Consider the following 18,058-nt stretch of genomic DNA (forward strand, 5'->3'; position numbering starts at 1 on the left):
TGATTATCTACTTTTATTGCAGTCATTCCAGTTCCGGTGATTTCTTCAATACACAGAAATCAATTCACCTTTCTCAGAATTGAACTCAAGGATTGAGATCCTACAGATGACCAAAGTAGATAATCCTAACATCTGAGTGATTAAATTTTTCCTAATCTCAGTACTAAATGGCATGTTGCTTATTCCACAACTGCCACCTGCTTTAATCTTCCTTATTTGGTGGAAACAGTCAGCTGTATATGCACACTGTGGAGCACTGTGAGAATTTTGCGAACTTAATGAGATTGCTGCCCATTCTTCTACATTCTGAAGCATACTATGTAGGCTACTCAGTCTCACGTTATACTACAAACCGAAACAAGCTTTGTGAAGTTTCTCTACATAACACTGATCTATACATATCCCTCTGGTCACAGTATGCTGGTCTGAGAAAGAACAATTTCATTTTGACACTCTGCTTTCTATGCTATGCCAGCCATATCAATATATTACCCTCATTTGCATATATTCAGACATTAGTGACCAACTACCAACATCGAGCCTCATTTGAAGCCTTCTGAGAAACCTACAGGGCACATTCCCTGGTTCCTTTTATCTTTTCTGTTGATTACATTCTCAGGATAGTCAAGGATCATTTTTGTTTCATACATCCATGTTTACTGTACCAAGTTCTATTTTCTGCTGTTCTGTTATCACATGTAAGATGAACATGTCAGTAGATCTCTGCTTCATCTCTCCCTCCTTTTCTAAATAGTGGTTTGCATTCTGTAGGATTTCACTCTGCAGAACAACTCCAGGATCTATAGAATTTTGGAAGACACGAAGAGAACATTTCCTAACTACCACAGCTGGTTTTAAAAGTCTGGTACATATTCTCAGGATTTACCTCCAGCTTCCCCACTTAATCTCCTTCAGTTCTCTTTCCCATAAGAGACAGAGTTCTTTCTTTCTGATGGTAACAGTGAGGAAAGGCCTTGCCCTGGGTGCTTTAGTTCCTTAATAATAGATGCTGCCTTTCTGAGACTGTTCCTTAAATAACTTACTTTATTTCCAAAAAGAGTTCTCTTTCCCACTTCTTTAGTATTTCTGTCAGTTGATGACTAATGCAATTTTCATGTTTATATTAAAAATTCTCCACTCTGCCTGTGGTAGAAACCCTTTCCGCTTTCATTTTCTAATTTTCCTTTATGCGAGAAAATATAACAAAAAATTAAATGTGGTCATCAGTATGTCAGTTGTCAAAAATATCAGTACTGCCATGCTATATACTTTCCCCTCAAGCTATGTGATAAAAGGTTAATCTAAGTTGGAAAGCTGAACATTTCCAACTTTTATTAACGTTAAATAATACTGTACAGGACTGAAAAAGCTGCAGAGTGTTGTAAGTTTAGTCACCTTCATCTTGGGTGCTAGCCTACAAAGTACACAGGACAAATTCAAGGAACAGTTTCAGAAAGGCAGCATCCATTATTAAGGAACTAAAGCACCCAGGGCAAGGCCTTTCCTCACTGTTACCATCAGATAGGAAGTACAGAAGCCTAAAGGCGCACAGTCAGTGATTAAGGAACGGCTTCTTCCCCTCTGCTACCTGATTCCTAAATGAACACTGAAACCTTGACACTGTCTCACTTTTTTAATACATAGAATGTCTCTTTGCAAAATTTTTAATCTATTCAATAAACTTAGTGTATTTATTTATTTATTTATTTATTTATTTATTGTTATTGTTACTATTTTATTTTGTTTTTTTTCTTTTATATTATGTATTGCATTGAACTTCTGCTGCTAAGTTATCAAATTTCACATCACATGCTGGTGTTAATAAACCTGATTCTTATTCATGCATATCCTTAAATTTAACAGAGCCCTTCCTTTCATGATTTTCCATTATGATCCCAATCTAATGTCTGAAGCACTTAACAGGATTTTAGGCAGTTCTCTGAGAGCCTCTTTCACTGAACCTGAAACCAGTGACTTGCCAGCAAGGCTTTTGGTCTCAATCTCAAATGTGTTTTTGACCAAATGGTAGTTATTCCATCATCCCTCAACACCCTGGTCCACATACATCACCCATCAACCCCTGTCCCGCTCCTTCTCCTTTCCTCTTCATCCCAGCTATCTTCCCTTCCCACTCTCATGCCTTATGCAGGGTATTCTCCCAGAGTTTTGACAATACTTTTGCCCCCACCCCCTTCCTTATAATCAGATACTCCTTGAACCATTGAGTGTTTGCTGGTACATGTTCCACTGCATTTTCAACATTCCATTTCATTTCTCCCTTAAGGTACGCTGCAGATTCTAGGTCAGTGTTGTTACTGGACCCTTTCTGTGGCAGACCACTGAGGCACCTTTTGTTGAAATCCACACCATTTCCAAATGCTTTGCTGACAAAATGAGAACACTTTTGTGGCTGGCAAGAGTAAGCATATCACCATAAACAGAGGTGTGTTTAGTATAAAAATAGTTAAAAGTTTAATTTAGTAAGTAAAGATACAGAACTACATGCCTGAATGATCATTGTAACAAACAGGAAATGGTCAAAGTACACAGTGGTTGACAGCTTATGCACAACACTTTTACCAGATTATACATAGGTAGGGACAGTGGATTACTTCAAGATGCTCCAGCCTGCTCTTTAATTTGATAAGATCATATCTGATTTGACTTTGGTTTTGATCAACTCTCCTGCAAAACCTTGGACTAGCAGTAGACTAAATATCAGGACTTTGCAGCCTTGCAATACAGAATAATACAGCCTTCACAAATTCCAAATGTTTACATTCCTCTGAGAAGAAACTCTATTTCATTGCCATCTTAAACTGTGAATACATTTTCTGAAACTACACTTCCAATTCTAGAATCCCAATGAGGAGAAACATTATTTTAGGATCAACCTTGAAAAATATACTCAGAATCTTAATCATCAGTATTGTCAGAAGCTGACCATATAATCTCCAATCAGCATAGACTCAGCTGCTCAATATTTCCTTATAAGGTAACCCTTTGATCCCATGAAAGAACTTATTGAACCTTCCCTGATCTGTATCCAATAAAATATATTTTACCATCACACTTCCCCATAACTCATCTACTAGATATAAGGCACACCCTCATCTCTGTCTCTCGTTCAACCCAATTGTCCTTCTTAGAACTGATTGTTTTGCTGTCTATTTCCAACATTTCTTACTTGAGTTTCTTCAGCTTGTTCTAGTCCTTCTAAATTACATTCTCATTGCAAACTTGTCTCAACACCCGGTCTCTCTCCCAATGTGCAAGCCAGCAGTGTCTGCTGTGGGCAGTGCAGCAAGCAGCTGAGCATAAACAGTGGTGCTGGGATTAAATCACACTTCAATGCCACATTTAGATTTCCTGCAATGGATGATCAATGTTGAACTCCTTTCCCATGTTGTTGCTGCCAGGGATGTGTTCACATCAGGATTGTGTTTTGTCTCATCGTATATCATTGTGAACTGTGCCTTTGGATTTTGCTGTCCTTCGTTAGCATCCAGTTGATGTAAGTGTCTCTGTGGCTTGAAAAAAAGTAATTTTAATGATCCATCTGTTTAGACTGTGTGATTATCGGAGTCATTTTTGAAACACATAATGCTGAAGATTGTTTGAAGGGAATGAAATACAAAATATTTTCCAGACCTGGAAGCAGAATTTAGCACTGGAAAATCAAGGAAATGCTTTAAAAATCTGTATTATTTCTAAAGTATAAGGTGAAACAGAGAGGTTATGTATTATAAAGTAAAGTCAAAAGTCTTTTCGATTTCTAGATTTCAATTTCAATTTCTATGCTGTGGGATATGCAGAGAAATGGCTACAGACTTCTGCTTTTCTATGATAACCTGACCCTCTAGCTTTGCCATGGGAGTACTTTACAGTAGCATGGAGGGGTTGACCACGTAGGAAGCTATGAGACATGGAAAGGGAGGGTTATGTTGTCCAGCTACAGAGGGATATTAACAATGTTTTGTGGAATATTGCAGGACTTGCTAAAATGTACAGAGTCACCCCCAGGGGTTTTGTGCAGAACATGTGCAGGTTTCTAAAATGTCATTATGGAAGGAACTCTGCACTGTCAGTGCGATCTGGATAAAGCTTTCATTTCCCCTATTGGTTGGCATCATGGCATTTGACTTTGAAAAGTTGCTAAGAGCAATTTTGTACAAATACAAAACTGACCCATATGTGGATGTAACCATGAAGGTTATCAGCTTATCAGGATTGTTTAAAATACATTGTGGTTGGTACATTTAGCACACTGCTGTCTCTCTGCTGTTTCTTGTTCCAGTCCTATCTGTTATCTGATTGCTCATCTGTGTCTTTATTCAAACCCATGGTGTGTGACTGCAATGATGGTTAGTACTTCAGTATCTGCGGTCAACATTCAAGCCACATTGAGCTGCATAATCTCTATATCATCTCACTGATGAGCAAATCTTATTGGCATTTTTTTACAATTACTTTTGAACTTCTGTCTGTCTGCCTCTAGTTTTTGTTAACTGCACATTGCCAGTTTTAGATCATTAACACAGTGAAGTCCCCATGATATTTTACAACCTTAAAGGTATTGCATTAATGCAATTTCTGTAAATGTTTCAAACTCTGTTTGGTGTAACTCTATCCCACACAGTCTTGATGGAAAAGCTCCACTTTCATAACTTTGTCATGCTGAAATGGCTAGAAGAGTTTGAAAGGGCTTCTGCTGGATTCATGAAATCATGGAAGAGCAGAAACAACAATGCAACAAAGCAACAGAATGGAGAAAACTTTGAAGGAGAAATGCCCAGGGATGAAAGAAGAGAAACCAGAAGGAATTGTTGCAAGAGGTACTTTGTGACAAGCAGCAAATGCAAAATGAGGGACTGAGAGAAAATACCAAAGAACAAAGATTACTGACAACCTCAATAAATTGGAAGACACAGAGAAATGTACGTGATCATGACAGAGGTATCAGCCCTGTTCTTGCAATCCCATCTAACATGACCTTAGGGCTATGATGAAATCTCCCAAGAGGGGACTGTTCACATGATAGGGATGAAACAACCCTTAAATTACCTCATCTCTCAAAAAGGCTCCTCATCCAATCCCATTGCGCTCAATGACTGGTTTTTGGTTCATGTCATAATTTTGTTTTAATTGCTTTTTCCGGATCAAGTTATCACTAAGAAACCTAGTGTTTGTCCTTGAGAAGGCAATCGTAAGCAAAGACTTGAGAAATTCAGCAGATGCTGAAAATCTAGGGAAACACACACAAAATGTAGGAGGAACTCATCAGGCCAGGTAAAATCTATGGAAGTGAGCAAACAGCTGACATTTCAGGGCAAGATCCTTTTTCAGGACTGGAGAGGAAAGTGTATGCTGGCAGAATCAAAAGGTGGGCGAGGGGATGGGGCTAGCCAGAAGCTGACAGGTGAAGTCTGGGGTTGTAGGAAAGGAAGAGAAGGAACTGGATGGAGGAAAGTGGGCCATAGGAAGAAAGTGAAAGGGGGGGGGGGGGGGACCTGAGGGAAATGATTGGCAGCTGAGAAGTTGTAAGAGGCCAGAGTGGGGAATAGAAGTAGAGAGGAGTGTGAGGGAAATTTTCTTTTTAGTGGAAGGAGAAAACAATATTCATGCCATCAGGTGGAGGCTACCCTGCTGGAATATAAGATGTTATTACACACTGGAGGTCATGAATAAAGTGTCTACTGAGCTTATATCTGTTTATTTACCTTTGGTGAATTTAAACCCTAGGAAACCTTTGCCGAATATCGGTGAAAGCAGTGAAAGGAACCTCTCTACCACCTTCTCAAGGGCATTCAAGAGGAGGTAATAAATGCTGGCCTTACCAGGACACACCACATCTCACAATTAAAGAACAAGGCTTTGTAGTAGGTCTGTGCAGTTACTCCCACATGGCTGAGGTATTTCTCAACAGAATAACTAATGGAGGAAGCTGCTCTGCCCAGTTCTGCAATGCTTGCTGTCAGTCATAGATGATAGAGTTCAGCGGTGGTGTTGATGAAGTGGAAGGAACTGCATCTATTTTTAGGCTTGGAAAATCAAAGAAGGTGTGATCCTACAAAAATAAGGTTGGAAGAAAATTGAAAATTTTGATGGCTGTGGAAGCTTGCCTACTGAAAGGGGAGGAGACAGCAGCCTTCATCACATCTGATGAGCTGTATACTACATAGTGCAGACAGAGCTGGAGAGGAGTTGGGATTGTTTGAATGGTGCAGATGCAATGGGCTGAATGAGATGTGCTGTAACATTTTGTGACTTAATCAAATTGCAATTCCTTTGTGCAAATCATGAAGCCTTTATCAAATGGAACCTCCTCACACCATCAGACAAAGACAACGTTCGTGCACAGAAAGAGAGAGACTGATCCGGGTATGAATAACTTTGCTCTTCTTAAAAGTATCAGTGAATATTTGGTACTGTGGAAAAGGGAGAGAATGGAAAAAGAGTAAATCTGACAAATGTTGCAGCTTCTACTGACCTGGTCCATGGCAATGTTTGTTCTCCTGATCACAGCACTGAGCACTGAATTACTTCTCCTTTCAGTATCAGAAGCATTAAATAAAAAAATACAATTACTGTTAGAACCATGCCCGGATGCCCCTTCTGTTCTGTTTTCAGTAAATATTTTCTCCAAATAACCTTCCCCTTAAAGGTTACCTGCCATACCGTCTCCATTCAAAAATCTGACTGACTGCACAACCACAAGGACATCTCAGAGTCTGACATTATCCTCAATGGACACACTGTGGACACTCCCTTTCACTGACCTACCCAGCTGCCAATGAGGTATCCAGTTATTTCTTGCTGGTATCAAAGCTGTACAGTAGACTTCAAACCAGGGAAAATTGCAAACTCATCCTCAGATGAAAAATAAACAACCATGGTGGAATTCTGTTCTTCATTGTAAAAGGAAGTGGGAGTACTCCTCACAGCAATGCAGTTTCAGAAAATGCCTGTGCCATCGAAGTGAATTGATATTTACATTATGATGTTGGTCACCCCTGAATCTTCTCTCTAAAGGATTTGTCGATTATCACCAATCCAATTTCTACAATACAAGTAACGCTCTATGATAATGGATATAAAAACTATGCATTCAGAAAGACTTTATGAAGGTAAATGTGAATTATCTGTGCCCAAAGTAGAGGAATATCTATCGCTGCATTGTAGCAAAGAAAGGCTGTGTACAACAGCAACAAAGACGGAGAGTAGAACAGTTTTGTTCAGTTCTAAAAACAAATTCTCTTCATGTCACCAGTATTGTAAAATACCAGAGGACGAGAAGAAACGTGAAGGAGTTTCTCAGACTGGTAAAGAATGATTTCAGCGACAATATGCTGAGCTTTGGATTTGCACCGTTGTGCCCAAAATGCCATGATGGAGCAGAACATAGTTTGGACCAGTTTATCTTATGAGCAATGTCCCCAATGCTTGATGTTCCTGTTTTCCCTTAACCTTTCTTTCAGACACAATCAAGTTTGTTGAAGCTGCAGAATTACAGATTGTACAGGAATAGGCAAGATGGAGTGGGGGGCAGGAAACCAAGTAGGTTATTCCCATTATCTTTGCTTTACTCACAGACTGGAATTTTACTTTTGCAAAATAAACTGTTCATTCCATTCTGGCTGTTTCTTTGATTAATTAATCTCAATTGAAAAATTCTGAGAATGGTTTCTTTATGTCCTCACAGCACATTCTAAAATAATTGTTGAATGCTATGCTCTCATTGTTACCCCAACCACCTCCCTGGATGTACAGCATCCAATAAATATTTTGCAGTTAGTAATTAAACCCATGCAGCTCAGTCAAGAAGTTGCATCATCTGTGATCTAGCTTAATTGCAATGCAATCTATGAAATTCACTTAAACCTTTAAGAACAGATTGCATTACATGGCCCTTCAGAGCAACAGCTATTGCTTTTCTGCAATGCATTGCTGTTAGGTAGGAGTTACCTTGTATCCTTTCAGCTCAGCTTTGTTCTTCTGATCTGAGCACCCAATTGCAGTTCAATCTTTGGCCTTGCACATTCTTAGATCCCATTAGACTGAGTTGCTGACCAGCAGGGAAATCCACACCCCAGGCAATGAAGAATATGCAAGACAAGACCATTCCATTATGTCCTGCACTGCGAAGAGGAAACTGGGGTCCATTGTGTTGGTGGTGGAGAGGGTTTTGAGTTTTGTAGCTGGGGGAGAGGTTGTCTAGTCAGGGCTGGTACCTCCAATCAGCTGAATGCAGAGAAATTGTCCAGTGTCGTAGATTGGAAGCATGTAGAGTGCAAGGCCTGATGAAGGGCTTGAATACAAATACCTGAAATGATACCCACTGTGTTGGAAGTTATGCAGGAAGGTACCCTTTAAGTCGTTCAGAAGAAGGACAGAACTCCTGCCAAGGAGATGGTATGATTTCCTCCACTAATGATTGCCAGGTGGTGATCACTAGTTTAATGAAACCGTACTGATAGGATTTAATGCCAGAGATTCCATTCACAAAGACTAACTTGAGCCCAAATATTTTGATGGGGCATTACCATGGGCTACACATTGTGACAATAAGAATATTCCAAGAGTACCTGCCTTTATTGAACTTGAGTTCTCTCTTCCAACACAAAGTGAAAAACACAGCCGTGATGAAAACTATCAGAACAATGGTAGTAATCAAACGAATGTGGAGTGGCCTCAGTACCTTCTCACCTGGAAAGGGATAGACAATCATCTGTGATTATCTCAACATATTAATTAAACTTTGCATAAAATAGGAAATACAACATACTGGTGAAGCTGACATAAAGAGAAGAGCTGATGCAGGTTTGCAAGGTGATAACTGTTTTAAGCATGGTAAAGGGAAGGACGCTGTCCCCATGAGCAGATAGTTCAAGGATCAGAGGTTACCAGGGCAAAAGGTGAAGCTGGAGAGGTGGCAGATGGGATTGATCAGGAGTGACTGTACCTACATCTTGTTGTCTGTATGAATGGTGACTGATACCAGAATTAATCAGAGGTTTCAAGGGAAAAACAGAAATATCCTAGCATTACAAAATAGTTGTCCATCCTGAGGAAAGAGAGGGGAGAATGGACTGACCTGATTGTCCTACCAGAATCATTGAGCAAAACGGCTGCCTTCTGCACAGTAAAGTTTTGTCATTGCAGGGAAGATGAAAACATATAAAAAGAACAAACACCAAGTCTCAGCATTCTACACTTTTGCCCTGTCATCAGAAGGAGCCTGTCAGAATAAGATTTATCTAGCCAATTCTTTCTTCATCCCATCGATAAACTCAAAATAATTTTAAACATGATTAATCATCAATGAATTTCTTCCTGAAAGAAAGAAAATTGTACTGTTCAAGAACATGTGGGTGGTGGCACATAACACCATTCATATCAATAGATTCCTAGCAAGGATTAGACCAAATGACAAAGGAGCTGAGTGAGGCCATTTGGCCCATTGAGTCTGTGCTGCCACTTCTCATGGCTTTTTTTCCCTTCTAAACTCCGTTCTCCCACATTCTCACATAACCTTTGATGGCCTTACTAATTTTGGACTTATCAACTTTTGCTTTAAATATACTCAGTGGCTAGGCTTTCACTGCCGTCTGTGGCAATGAATTTCACAAATTCACCACTCTCATTCAGTATTCAGATGATATCTACCACTGCTTTTATTTTGACAATTTTTCTATCTTTCCCTCATTTGCCGAGTTTATGGGGTAGCACAATACCAAAGTGGTTAGTGTTAGACTATTACAGAGCAGCAAACCCAACTGCTGTCTGTGAGGCATTTGTATGTTCCCCAAAAGCTGTAGTGGGTGTCCTCCAGGTGCCCTGGATTCCTCCCATATTCCAAGGATGTATGGGTGAGTAGGGTACTTGTCCATCTGGCTGTAATGTCCAGTACAAACTCATTGGACCTGAATGCTGCATCTACAAATAGATCTAAACCTTAAATGATTCCATTCATTCGTAATTAACCTCACATAATTTTTTTCTGCCAAGTTAAAGGCAATCAAAACTAAATTGCTGAATCTAAAAGCTTAAGCATCAGAAAGTGTCAGGCGGTTAATTGTAAATACTTTGTTTCAACCAAGGTATTGTTTCAATACTTTGTTTTAATCATTTCCTCAGCCTCACACTCGCCACCGAGAGAGAGAAAGAGAGAGAGATCACCCAAGTGCAGACATCTCTGACAGTTGTCTCAATGTTTTGGTTCCCCATGATGATGCTTCAGTTTGTGAAACTGGTGAGAAAGGTTAACAAGGCCACGCAAGGTCACAACCTGGAGGTGCTTCCTTACAAGCCACTCCCAAGAAATTGAAAACACGGCCGATTGGCAAGCTCCAAGAATGGAGACACGCTGCTGTCAAGCTCTGGCTGACCCATAGATGAGGCCAGAATGAATAGGACAGGAAAATTTAGTCTGGGGTTTATGCTCAAGCTTCACATTCCTAAAAATCAGTGATCTATCTCAGACCTGACCTGATCCATTGTTTGGGTATTGATATTAGAACAAAAAGGAAATAAATAACTGTCACTATTTGAGAAAGGTTTACGGGTGTTGAAGAAGTAATACACCAACCTTCAGTGACTGGACAGAGCTTTCTGAGATCCACACTCGTAGTTGCCTCGCTGACAGGGTTCCTCACTGTGCAGTTGTACACTCTGTTATCACTCGGCCTTAAGGACAATTCCTGTCTTCTCCCTCCGTCAGTCAGTACATGTGACTCATCGGTCGTGACCTCATCACCTTCTGTCCACCAAGTGTAAACTGGCTCCGAGCCACGCTCCAGTAAACAGTGCAAACTGATGTTACATACTTCATCTGAGATGAACTTGCTGATACTTATTACTGGTGTTGATATAGGTTCTGTTTATAAGAAAAACACAAATAAAGATAATGGTTTGTCAACAACAGATATTAGTTATGAGCCTCTCACAAGAACTTTGATATAGTTCTAGGAAAAGCCTGCTCTGCCATTCATCAATCTAATTTTTAACGTATCCTAAATTCCTTTATTATACAAAAGATCTATCTACTTTATATTGATTGACCTTAATAATTAAGTCTCCTCAGTGTTCTGGAGTAGACCTACCTCTTACTCTGACTCTAGACTTCTCAGGTTGGGCAGATGTCCCCCAAGCATCCACTCTATTGAGACCTATGAGATTTGTTTCTTAAGTTTTGGTGAGATTACCTTTCATTCTTCTGAACTTTTAGGAATACAGGTGTACTCTACTCAGTCTGTTGTATAGAAACCCATCCATCCCAGGAACTGTACTGCTGACAATTAGTTAGAACTCCCATGTATGTCACAATTGAAATTAAGAGATCAAAGTGGAACTTGTATGAACAGCTTTGTGAGAACTAGAAACATTTCTTGTTCATGTTGTCTCTGGTCCACCTGGATGTTCAGTTAGCAAGCTCAATAGACCAGCACCTTTCTCTCCTGTCCTTCACTTTCACATCTCTCCTGCACTGTACAATTCTCCTTCCAAATAGTAAATGCTGCTGACGTCCCCTCTCACCACTGAGCAATGTGGTTTCTGGGACAAAAGGATGAGTACACAGGTGGCAGCAAGTATTTATTTTAAGAGATCATACTGTCAGATGGCTTAGTGTTCCCTCCCAGAAAGGAACCATCCAATGTTTTTGCCAGCAGTTTGTACAGTAAACAGACGGTGCTTCAGACCGGGTCCTTCACAAAAGCAAGTGCTGCATCTGAGCAGTGTTTCAGTATTCCCTCTGACTTGTGTGTCCCACAGGCTTCAGCTCAGACCACAAACATCTCCCCTTTCATCTCTCATTACTCTAAAAATGTCAGACCAGAATATATATTATAATTAAAGTAATATTACCATAAATTTGCAGTTCCACCACTTCTTCATGGACATCTGTATCGGTCCTTGCATTTATTTCATACAGACCTTCATCACTGTCTGTTAGGTTCTGTATTTCCAGGCTATAGTCCTTCGGGTTTAACGTCATCCTCTCTCTGATACAAGTTGTTGGGCTGTTTATATATTTCACACATAATTGAACCTTTTTTTGATTGGATGAATTTATGTAGTCCCAAGTAATGACTGAAATACTTTCTCCTGGCACATTTCCTGGCAAAGTGACTAACTGTCCCAGTGCCCCATTCACCACACGATGAGTAGCCGGATTCACATCGGACTCTGCCAGAACTGAAACAGAAGGACAAATCATTAGAGTCATTAGTCCCAGTGTGTTGGTGTCCACATTTCCACAGCATGGCAACTCAAGCTCGGTCCCAAATCTGAGGGGCAAGGGGAAGCAGGCACATGAGAACACCAGCACATGATGCTCTTTTACCTCAGTGGCACACATGGTACCTAATGACCCTGGAGGAAAAGAATTAAAACACAAAAGTGCATTTCTGATAGAACAGCTCTGCTCCACGCAAGGCTGTGAATACACAATGCATTTTTGTTGGTGACATGTGAGACTGCAGTTACTGATACATAGAGCAACAATAATCTGCTGGAGGAGATCAGCATTTCAAACAGCTTCTATTGCTGGGGTGGGCTGCTATTAACGTTTTGAGTAGAAACCATACATCATTACTTACCCTCACCGATGCTGCTTGACCCACTGAGTTCCTCCAGCAATTTGTGTGTTTTTACCACAGTTTCATTCCCTTGGCTCAGCATTCATCATTGCTGGCTCTAAATCCTGGAACCCCCTCCCCAACACCATCATGGGAGCACCTTCCCCAGAGGGACTGCAAATGTTCCAGAAGGAGAAAAATAGAAATAACCTACCATTTAAAAAATTATCCAACACTGAGGAAGGAGAGGGGAAAATTGGTCTGAGCTGATAATACTACCAGAATCATTAAGCAAAATGACTGTCTTTTGTGCAGCAAAATTTTGTCATTGAATGGAAGATGAAAACACATCAAAAGAACAAACACCAGGTCTGAGCATTCTATATATTGATCCTGTCCCAAGAAGGATCCTTTCAGAATAAGAATTATCCAGCCAATTCCTTCCTTATCCCACTGATACATTCAAAATAATCAGTAAACCAGATTAACCATCAATGAAATTCTTCCTGAAAGAAGGAAAATTGTACTGTTCAAAGATCACGTGGGGGGTGGCATATTCATATCGATTCATTCATACTGAGGAATAGATCAAATGACAGAGGGGCAGAAGTAAACAGGAGAAAATCTGAAGATGATGGAAATCCAAGCAACACACAGAAAATGTTGGAGGAATTTTGCAGGCCAGTCATCATCTATGATTGCCTGTTGAAGGATGTCGGCCCTAAATGTCGACTGTACTCCTTTGCATAGATGCTGCCTGACCTGCTGAGTTCCTCCAGCACTCTGTGAGGGGCAGGAATAGGCCATTTGGCCCATCGAGTCTGCTCCACCATTCCATCAGGGCTTTAAAAAGTTTCTCCCTTTCAACTCTGCATTCTTGTGTGGCCCTTACTAATCAAGGACCTATTGACATCCATTTTAAATATACCCAAAGGCTTTATGTTCCTAACAAAGATTCACCACCCTCATTCAGCATTCAGTCCATCACTGATTTTATTATTGATAATTTTTCTAATAACCTCCTTAATTGAAATTTTGGGGCAGATTACCAAAGTGATTAGTGTTAATGCTATTAGAGTGGCAGAATTCAGTCCAAAAAATTGTGAAGTGATTCACTTTGAAAGGTTGAATTTGAAAGCAGAATACACAGTTAATTCTTATCAGTGAGGAGGAACAGAGAGATCAAGGGGTCCACATCCATAGATCCCTCAAAGATTCTGCACGTTGATAAGGGGTTAAAATGGCGTAATTTTTTGTTGCCCTTTATCTGTCGAGGAATTGAGTTAAAGAGCCATGTGGTAACCCTATCAAACTCAGATTAGACCACACTTGGAGTATTGTATTCAGCTCTGGTCTCCTAATTATAGGAAGGAAATGTGCAGAGGAGATTTACCAGGCTACTGGCAGGAATAGAGAGCATGTCTCATGAGAAAAATTGAGTGAACTAGGGCTTTTGTCTTTGGAATGAAGCTGCCTTGATAAGAGAAATGTATAATGATAAGAGACATTGATAGAGTAAATGGGCAGAGCACCTTCTTCAGAATGGAAATTCCAAATGTGGGAAGGCATAATTTTAAGAAGTTTGAAAGAAAGTATGGGGGGGGGGTGGTTGTCAGAGGTAGGTCTTTTGCAGAGAGTGGTGGGTGCATGGAATGTGCTCGGGGGGGGGGCATGTAGGGTAGAGACAGATAGAATAGAGATAGTTAAAAGATTGTTAGATAGATACATAAATGAAAGAAATATGGAGGGCTATGCGGGAGGAAGGCATTAAATTGAATTGTTTATTTTACTTATTTCCTTCATACACATGAGGACTAAAAATCTTTACGTTACGTCTCCGTCTAAATGTACTGTTATGAGTGATGAACAGTCCTGATGGACAATGGGGTAAAGAGTTAACCATCCCCCCCCCCCCCCCCGAGAACCACGAACTATTACTGTTGTTGTGTCGACCATGAGAAAGAGAGACGAAAAACAAGCAAGTACATCTGCGACAGATAAGAGAGAGGGGGAAATTGATGATTAACTGTATTTGACTCCTTTTTGAATTATTTACTGTTTCGCTGCAAGAACAATAGTTTGCTCAATAAACATTCCTCAATGGACTGAAGGAGTGGCCTGATTTGATGGACACAGTCATTCAGAATTGATGGATAGCTGAGACCCCATTAGTAGGGATAAAAAGAAAGGTCTGGAGAGACACCCTCCAGACACGTCAGTGGACACTGATTGAGTGTTGGAACCCACAAGAAAGGTGGGGGTTTCGGAGACCGAACCAGCAGGTCGGTCAGTAAGGCTATCAGTGTAAAAGCAGGGCCGGTGGGGACTTGTGTGTGTGTCCACTCATGCCAGAGTGACGAGTCCACCACAGAAGAACGGTCTAGCACATATATGTCAAACTCAAGGCCCGCGGGCCAAATCCGGCCCGCGGTGGAATTATCTTTGGCCCGCGAGATAATATCTAATTACTATTAAAGCTGGCCCCAGTAATCGAAGCACCTATGGCGTATGATATGGCTAATGCTGAGTTTATTCAGGTACCAGGTTTTCAGGGTTTTTAGTGTTTATTCGGCAGTCTTGCTCGGCAGTCTTCATAAGAAACGGAATTTGTAAAGTGAAACACTTTGTAGTTATAGCAGAGACTGAGACACATGAGAGCAGGCTGAAAAAAACGGAGGCAACGAAAGCTGCGTTCGCACGCGTCCGACTGATCGGGCCCGCATGAAGCTGCATTTTGCTCAATCCGGCCCATGACCTAAAATGAGTTTGACACCCCTGGCAGAAGGACGGAGAGGTTTAACTGAGTGACCACAACGATACGACAGATTAAGAAAGCAAAGGAAGGTTTAGCTGCAGTAACTGTTACATATCTCTCTCTCTCTCTCTCTCTCTCTCTCTCTCTCTCTCTCTCTCTCTCTCTCTCTCTCTCTCTCTCTCTCTCTCTCTCTCTCTCTCTCTCTCTCTCTCTCTCTCTCTCTCTCTCTCTCTCTCTCTCTCTCTCTCTCTCTCTCTCTCTCTCTCTCTCTCCAACGATTACAATACAACAATCATAACTACATCAGCACTCATGAACTGAACTGAACTGAACTTTATACTTTTCTATGACAATTCATTTACCCCTAGACATCGATAGAGCTTTATTGTTGATTATTATTATTCCTACACTTTTAGGTTAATTACTGCTACCTTGTTTTATATGTATATTTGCATTATTGATATGGTTTTGCTTATTTTTATTAATAAACACCTTTAGTTTGGTACCACCAGACTCCAACGGATTCTTCTTTCTCTGCTGGTTAGACACCCAGTTATGGGGTACGTAACAGCACAATGTGCAATTTATAGTAATTTATAATAAATATTATGTATAACAGGACAGTCAATATAACATAGAAATACAATTGTATTTGTATTGATCTTGGAGTAGGTTAAAAATTCTGCGCGGTATAGTGGGCCGAGGGCCGGTGTTGCGCAGTACTGTTCTAAGTTTCTGCCGTGATAGCAGAAAAAGAAAAAGCTGCTATTGAACTGATATCCTGCTAACGTTTTATGTAACACTAATTTCAATCCTCACCATTACATGCTTTAAGAAAATGACTTACTTTGAAATTAAGTAGATTCTAGTCACGCAGATTGTAACTCAGTTCTGGACGGTTATTTCCATAATTTCCAGAACAAGTATAAACCTGGTAATTAGTGCCCCTACTGGGTAACAGAACCTCGGGTTTATAATTCTACAGATTTCGATCATTAATCGGTTTCACAGTTTATTCCAAGTGTGCTCTCGACGGCGTGAGAGGCAGGTATTTTGCCTAAGACAGGTACTGAGGCTCTGTACGGAAAGTCTGCCCCCTCCCCGATCTGCAACGGCAACTATGGCTGACGGAGGGAAAAAAAACTCACTCCAAAAGATGATTGGCTGGCTAAAGGGAACTGGGCAGAAAACGGCTGCAAAAGTTTACCGAGATCTGAAATTCAATGCACAGGCAAAGCCACTGCAACAGAAGCACTCGTTGCAGTCCCCTACCTGGGGCTCAGCGTTTAACCCCTCCACCACCTTCGCCCACCAGTTTAAGGCGTAAAGCCGTGAACCCACCTCCCGAATCGCTCAACAGCAGGTAAGTAATCGTGACGCCGGAGACGATCTCAGAGCCTGTCTTTGCCATCTTCTCTGTGATGAGAAGATTGTCATTAATTGTGGTAGTACTGCACTGGCTTTGGTCATATCCTCCAGGCAGGTCAGCACAGAAAGGGGCGGGGAAGTTGTAAACAGTTTAAAAGGGAGATGCGAGAGTGAAGAGGAGACGTTCAGTTCGTCGGGGACGATGTCAGCTCTTAGCTGAGTGATCTAATCGGTCCCCGCCCTTCCACCTGTACCCCTACAACCTAATTTTCCTCTACTCCCCATCGACTTCCTTTTATCCATATAATTCAGACAGACAGCACCCGAACGGAACAATGGAATCCACACCGATCTTTGTCTGCCCATTTTCATCAAAGCTACATGAGCCCATTTTTAATTCCTTCGTATCCCCATCAACTGCCTCACACCCTGACACTCATCGATACGCTCCGTTTAGCTTCTCACGACTAATTAATGGTAAGACGCTTGGCAGTGTGGACGATCAGAGGGATCTTGGGGTCCGAGTTCATAGGGCACTCAAAGCTGCTGCACAGGTTTATTCACAGGTGCATTGGCCTCATCAATCGTTGGATTGAGTTTAGGAGCTGAGGTAATTTTGGAGCTATATAGTACCCTGGTTAGACCCCATCTGGAGTACTTTGCTCAGTTCTGGTCACCTCATTGCAGGAAGGACGTGGAAACCATAGAAATGGTGCAGAAGAGATTTACAACAATTTTGCCTGGATTGGGGAGCATGCCTCATGAGAATAGGTTGAGTGAACTCGGCCTTTTCTCATTGGAGCAATGGAGGATGAGAGGTGTATAAGATGATGAGAGGAATTGATCGTGTGGATAGTCAGAGGCCTTTTCCCAAGGTTGAAATGGCTCACATGAGAAGGCACAGTTTTAAGGTGCTTGGAAGTAGGTACAGAGGAGATGTCAGTGGTAAGTATTTTACACAGAGAGGAGTGGTGAGTGCTTGGAATGGGCTGCTAGTGAAGATGGTGGAGGCAGATACAATAGGGTCTTTGAAGAGACTCCTGGATAGGTACATGGAGCTTAGAAAAATAGAGTGTTGTGGGTAACCCTAGGTAATTTCTAAGGTAAGGGCATGTTCAGCACAGCTTTGTGGGTGGAAAGGCCTGTATTGTGCTGTAGGTTTTCTGTGTTTCTTTGTTCTATCTCAACAGGAACATGTTCCTCCTGGACTCTTAATATCATAATCTTTAAGGCACCTTGCAGTTCATTCCTTTCCTTTCAATTAGGTTCAGCAGATCCTTCTCTGTTAGATCTTGTCTAAATTCCCACAAAATTAGGCCTACTACAGTTTAGCAACTTAAACTGTGGACTGTCCTGT

At 41.0% G+C, this 18,058-nt stretch overlaps 1 protein-coding gene across 1 annotated transcript; it reads right to left on the reverse strand.

Moving 5' to 3' along the window:
• Positions 1 to 5,085: 5,085 nt before the first annotated feature.
• LOC140721433 (SLAM family member 9-like) lies at positions 5,086 to 16,744 on the reverse strand. Its single transcript, XM_073036258.1, has 5 exons — positions 16,675 to 16,744; positions 11,866 to 12,195; positions 10,589 to 10,876; positions 8,586 to 8,706; positions 5,086 to 5,191 (listed from the first exon to the last, which is right to left on the reverse strand). The coding sequence occupies exons 1-5, from the start codon at positions 16,742 to 16,744 to the stop codon at positions 5,086 to 5,088; spliced, it is 915 nt and encodes a 304-aa protein (XP_072892359.1).
• Between the last annotated feature and the right edge of the window lie 1,314 nt (positions 16,745 to 18,058).

This window comes from Hemitrygon akajei, chromosome 2 (assembly GCF_048418815.1).
Source record: "Hemitrygon akajei chromosome 2, sHemAka1.3, whole genome shotgun sequence".
Taxonomy (NCBI): Eukaryota; Metazoa; Chordata; class Chondrichthyes; order Myliobatiformes; family Dasyatidae; genus Hemitrygon; species Hemitrygon akajei.